Source organism: Glycine soja, chromosome 3 (genome assembly GCF_004193775.1).
Source record: "Glycine soja cultivar W05 chromosome 3, ASM419377v2, whole genome shotgun sequence".
Taxonomy (NCBI): Eukaryota; Viridiplantae; Streptophyta; class Magnoliopsida; order Fabales; family Fabaceae; genus Glycine; species Glycine soja.
Genome location: NC_041004.1, coordinates 27,834,748 through 27,841,255, shown reverse-complemented (window position 1 = coordinate 27,841,255; position 6,508 = coordinate 27,834,748). Strand labels below are relative to the sequence as shown.

General features: G+C 35.7%; 1 protein-coding gene across 1 annotated transcript; it reads right to left on the bottom strand.

The window, feature by feature from the left end:
* Window positions 1-886: 886 nt before the first annotated feature.
* LOC114405079 lies at window positions 887-1,648 on the bottom strand. Its single transcript, XM_028367758.1, has 2 exons — window positions 1,376-1,648; window positions 887-1,303 (listed from the first exon to the last, which is right to left on the bottom strand). Exons 1-2 carry the CDS (start codon window positions 1,646-1,648, stop codon window positions 887-889), a joined length of 690 nt encoding a protein of 229 aa, XP_028223559.1.
* Between the last annotated feature and the right edge of the window lie 4,860 nt (window positions 1,649-6,508).

The window sequence follows — 6,508 nt, the reverse complement described above, 5'->3', positions numbered from 1 at the left end:
ATTTCAATGAAATTCAAATTTCCATTTTTAAATATTTCTTTAAAAATTAAAATTTCAATATTGAATGAAAATAAACATGAGTCATTTTTTAAATAGTTAAATATTCAAAATAAATTTAATGTTATAAAATATATAATAATAAATTTTTTAAATATTTAATAATTAAATAATCAAAATAATTTTAATGCTAAAAAATTTTGAATCTTATACAATATTCTTGTAGTAACACAAAAAAACTTGGATTAAACAATACTGCAAAATTAAAAGATGAATGATATGTAATTCTTTATTCTTGTTTAAAAAATTAATTACCTAGTCTTGCAATAATTTTAAAAAACATATTAAAATTAAATAATTATGTAATTTAAGGACAATTATCTCGTACAAAATTCAAATGATATTAATTTCATTGTTTGTACGGGAAGAAAATTCAAATTGTTAATAACGCACCAACGCATAAACATGAATCAACACAAGCATTACAAGGTCCTAATTAATCAAGTTCCAAACAAAGATCTTAAACAAGAATTACAAGGTCCAAATTAAAAAAAAAACAACAACGTTCTTCATTCATCATCAAGTGTAAAAGGTCGAGGAACCTGAATAATTAACATCCAATGCTGCCATTTAGGGGAGAAGAAACAATATAATATAAGTCACAAGAGGAAAGGCAAATAACTATAGTGAAAATATGAGCTCAATTAGGCATAAAAAAGACACAAATTTATAATTTGAAAATTGAAATTGGAAATGTAGACAAAAGGTTACTCACCAAGTTTCATTCTCCAAGATGTGTTAAAACATAATCTGTCTTTTGGTGAATTGGAAGGGCTTTCACAATAGCTAACTGCTTTGGATCGTCAGCTAACCATTTAATAGCTTTAGCTCATTGTTGTCTATTAATATCTGGTATCAAAGCTGCCTCACGTAATACTTCTTGAATATCTTCATCATCAACTTTACCATCCATTTTTTCCACCATTCGGTTAAAAGAGTTCGCCATTTTATCCAAAGAAGCTGTTATTCCTTCTTTTACTCCCATCTTTCTCTTGTGAGGATGTGTGCCAGAAGAAATCGAACCTTGTCTTTTTCCTTTTATATTAGAGCTTGGTTCTTCTAAATCTATGGCAGTAGCACCTAACCCCATGAATTCCACTTCATTTGTTTCTCTACTCATCGCTTCATCAGCATCCATAGCAGTTTCAGCTCCATGACCGGTGGCTCTATCTTTAGCACACAAACCCACTATATCATCCCAATTTTGAAGCACCTTGAATCGAAACGGTTTAGCCGATTTATGCGACTAGAAAACAAAGAAAAATTCAAATCCAATCTACTTTGAATAAAAAATAGCTACATATTAAAGAATACTTACAGTGCAATATTCATTCCAAGCATTTTCATTCTCAACTATGATCATGTGCTTAGTGCCATCCCAATCAAATTCACTCTGGCCAAGGATGTCACTTACAATACCATACCATGATCTCCATAATTTGATACGGTTTTTGACATTATCTGATGTGACATTAACATTGAAGCTTGTAGATAACATTGCGGCTGCAAATGCTGACCTTTTCCAACCTTTGTCACCCTTGTTGCCCAATTTCCTTTGATCTCTAAGTACATCAGCCAATACACGTTCCATTTCCAAATTCCATGTAAAATAACTTCTTGTTTCCTCGTTATTTTTTCTAAAACTTTTCTTTTGTCCGTCATTTTTTCAAATCCATTTTGCTACTGGTAATCGATTACAATAATCTGGTAATCGATTACCAGAGAGTAAAAACTCTTTGGTAAACATGTTTTGAGAAAAATCCATGTGCTACTCAGTTTTTGAAAAAACCTTTTCATACTTATTTTGATTAAGTCTTCTCTTGATTCTTGAATCTTGAGTCTTGAATCTTGATCTTGATTCTTGGAAGCTTGATCCTTGAATCTTGATTCTTGATTCTTGAAATCAACTTTCCTCTTGAATCTTGAAGTGTTCTTCAACTTTCCTCTTGAATCTTGAAGTGTTCTTGATTCTATCTTGAACATCTTGAACTCATTCTGTCACAATTTTTTGTAGGAATAATCAACATGAAAATAAAGAAAAAGGTATGTTTTATTCCATTACTTTCCTTAACTTTTTAAATAGTGATCAAGGGCTTCCCATGGACCCTAAGAGAATAAAGGTCATTCTTGAGTGGCCTACTCCACCATGTATAATGGAAATTTGGGGCTTCAATGACTTATCAAACTTTTACAAAAGGTTCGTCCCATATTTTTCTATACTTGTAGCACCACTCATTGAGTTGGTGAGGAACTATGTTCTCTCATGGGAAGATGGTCAGGAAAGGGGTTTTCAGTCCTTACCCTACTCTAACATACCCAACATCACTAATACATATGTTTTTATTCTTTTTACAGGTGTTGAGGAAAGAATCCATGAGTTTCAAGAACCTATGGATTTGAGGTCAGATCCTTTTCAAGGGAGAGGAAATGATGAAATCTTATCCCCCAAGGGCATTGGATAGAAGACTCCATGAAGATTGGGCTAGAGATACAAGAGAAGGCCCTAAGGTTCTCATGAGCCTTAGGGTAGATTTTGGGCCCATGGGCTAAGTATGAACCCACTTATCTTTGTACATATTAGATTAGGATTTCATTATTTTTGGGCATTGTATTTAGGGCTCCATAATGTAGGTAGGGTACCCTAGAAATGTAGGATTTTTCAGCCCTTGTATTTTAGGGCACCTAGACTAGTTTTTGTATTAGGGGTAGTTTTGTAATTTCAGATGCATTAAGTGAATATTTGATGTGTGTGTTGAGAAATAAATTTAATTGAATTGGGAGAAGCCCAATCCAATTAAATTTTAGAGGGGGAGGTGAGAATTTGCTTGCTACACCCCATTGCCACATCATATAGTCACACTTTATGTATGTCCTTCATGCTTTACATGCCTCATGACACCTAAGCACACTTAGTGGAGAATCTTGGACTTGATCTTGGATTAGTGGGCTGAACCATAGCTAAAATTCACTAATCTAATTAGTGAAATTTTGGCTCCAAAATTTGGCTCTACAAATTCAATTTCAAATTCAAGTGAAATTTGAATAGAAATTCAAATTTCCCTTCAATTTTGTGTGACACTTAGGCTATAAATAGAGGTCATGTGTGTGCATTTTTTTCAACTTTGATCATTTGAGAATTAAACTTCAATGTTCAGACTTCTTTAGAGGCACTAAATTTCGTGTTCTTCTCTTCCTTTCCCTTCATTCATCTTCTTCTACCTTCAAGCTCTTATCCATGGCTTCCTATGGTGGTGATCTTCTTCTAGACTCATCTTCTACTTGAAGTGGCATCTCCATTCATCTTTCTCCTTCTCCATTCCACTGCAATCAGACCTCAAGAAGCAAAGGAATCCATTGATGAAGAAGATCCAAGGCCTACAAGCTCCACATGGATGGTTTAGCCCACTAATCCAAGATCAAGTCCAAGATTCTCCACTAAGTGTGCTTAGGTGTCATGAGGCATGTAAAGCATGAAGGACATACATAAAGTGTGACTATATGATGTGGCAATGGGGTGTAGCAAGCAAATTCTCACCTCCCCCTCTAAAATTTAATTGGATTGGGCTTCTCCCAATTCAATTAAATTTATTTCTCAACACACACATCAAATATTCACTTAATGCATATGAAATTACAAAACTACCCCTAATACAAAAACTAGTCTAGGTACCCTAAAATACAAGGGCTGAAAAATCCTACATTTCTAGGGTACCCTACCTACATTATGGAGCCCTAAAAACTAGGCCCAAAAATAATGAAATCGTAATCTAATATGTACAAAGATAAGTGGGCTCATACTTAGTCCATGGGCCCAAAATCTACCCTAAGGCTCATGAGAACCTTAGGGCCTTCTCTTGCATCTCTGGCCCAACCTAAGGGCATCGAGTAGAAGTCTCCAAGAAGATTGGGCCAGAGATGCAAGAAAAGGCCCTAAGGTTCTCATGAGCCTTAGGATAGATTTTCGGCCCATGGGCTAAGTATGAGCCTACTTATCTTTGTACATATTAGATTAGGATTTCATTATTTTTGGGCCTTGTATTTAGGGCTCCATAATGTAGGTAGGGTACCCTAGAAATGTAGGTAGGGTATCCTAGAAATGTAGGATTTTTCAGCCCTTGTATTTTAGGGCACCTAGACTAGTTTTTGTATTAGGGGTAGTTTTGTAATTTCACATGCATTAAGTGAATATTTGATGTGTGTGTTGATAAATAAATTTAATTGAATTGGGAAAAGCCTAATCCAATTAAATTTTAGAGGGGGAGGTCAGTATTTGCTTGCTACACCCATTGCCACATCATATAGTCACACTTTGTGCATGTCCTTCATGTTTTACATGCCTCATGACACCTAAGCACACTTAATGGAGAATCTTGGACTTGATCTTGGATTAGTGGGCTGAACCATAGCTAAAATTCACTAATCTAATTAGTGAAATTTTGGCTCCAAAATTTGGCTCTACAAATTCAATTTCAAATTCAAGTGAAATTTGAATAGAAATTCAAATTTCCCTTCAATTTTGTGTGACACTTAGGCTATAAATAGAGGTCATGTGTGTGCATTTTTTTCAACTTTGATCATTTGAGAATTAAACTTCAATGTTCAGACTTCTTTAGAGGCACTAAATTTCGTGTTCTTCTCTTCCTTTCCCTTCATTCATCTTCTTCTACCTTCAAGCTCTTATCCATGGCTTCCTATGGTGGTGATCTTCTCCTAGACTCATCTTCTACTTGAAGTGGCATCTCCATTCATCTTTCTCCTTCTCCATTCCACTGCAATCAGACCTCAAGAAGCAAAGGAATCCATTGATGAAGAAGATCCAAGGCCTACAAGCTCCACATGGATGGTTTAGCCCACTAATCCAAGATCAAGTCCAAGATTCTCCACTAAGTGTGCTTAGGTGTCATGAGGCATGTAAAGCATGAAGGACATACATAAAGTGTGACTATATGATGTGGCAATGGGGTGTAGCAAGCAAATTCTCACCTCCCCCTCTAAAATTTAATTGGATTGGGCTTCTCCCAATTCAATTAAATTTATTTCTCAACACACACATCAAATATTCACTTAATGCATATGAAATTACAAAACTACCCCTAATACAAAAACTACTCTAGGTGCCCTAAAATACAAGGGCTGAAAAATCCTACATTTCTAGGGTACCCTACCTACATTATGGAGCCCTAAAAACTAGGCCCAAAAATAATGAAATCGTAATCTAATATGTACAAAGATAAGTGGGCTCATACTTAGTCCATGGGCCCAAAATCTACCCTAAGGCTCATGAGAACCTTAGGGCCTTCTCTTGCATCTCTGGCCCAACCCAAGGGCATCGAGTAGAAGTCTCCAAGATGATTGGGCCAGAGATGCAAGAAAAGGCCCTAAGGTTCTCATGAGCCTTAGGATAGATTTTCGGCCCATGGGCTAAGTATGAGCCCACTTATCTTTGTACATATTAGATTAGGATTTCATTATTTTTGGGCCTTTTATTTAGGGCTCCATAATGTAGGTAGGGTACCCTAGAAATGTAGGTAGGGTACCCTAGAAATGTAGGATTTTTCAGCCCTTGTATTTTAGGGCACCTAGACTAGTTTTTGTATTAGGGGTAGTTTTGTAATTTCACATGCATTAAGTGAATATTTGATGTGTGTGTTGATAAATAAATTTAATTGAATTGGGAGAAGCCTAATCCAATTAAATTTTAGAGGGGGAGGTCAGCATTTGCTTGCTACACCCATTGCCACATCATATAGTCACACTTTGTACATGTCCTTCATGCTTTACATGCCTTATGACACTTAAGCACACTTAGTGGAGAATCTTGGACTTCATCTTGGATTAGTGGGTTGAACCATAGCTAAAATTCAGTAATCATAATTAATGAAATTTTGGCTCCATAATTTGGTTCCACAAATTCAATTTCAAATTCAAGTGAAATTTGAATAGAAATTCAAATTTCTCTCCAATTTTGTGTGACACTTAGGCTATAAATATAGGTCATGTGTGTGCATTTTTTAAACTTTGATCAATTGAATTACACTTCAATGTTCAGACCTCATTTGAGGCACAAAATTTTGTGCTCCTTCTCTCCTCTCTCCACTCATCTTCTCCTATCTTCAAGCTCTAATCCATGGCTTCCTATGGCGGTAAGCTTCTTCTTGACTCGTCTTCTCTTTGAAGTGGCATCTCCAATCATCTTTCTTCCTTCTTCATTCTACTTCCATTTAACTTCAAGAAGCAAAGGACTCCGTTGATGAAGAAGATCCAAGGCCTACAAGCTCCACATGGAGCTACATCACCATGAAGGAAGGAATTTTTAACATATAGCTAGTGAATTTGCCAAGATTTAGATGCAACAATGGCAATAATAGTCCTCACAGTAATCATCTTGGGCACCGGTGCAAAGGTCTCTTCATAGTCTAGGTCAAATTCTTGCTTATTTCCAAGAACAAAC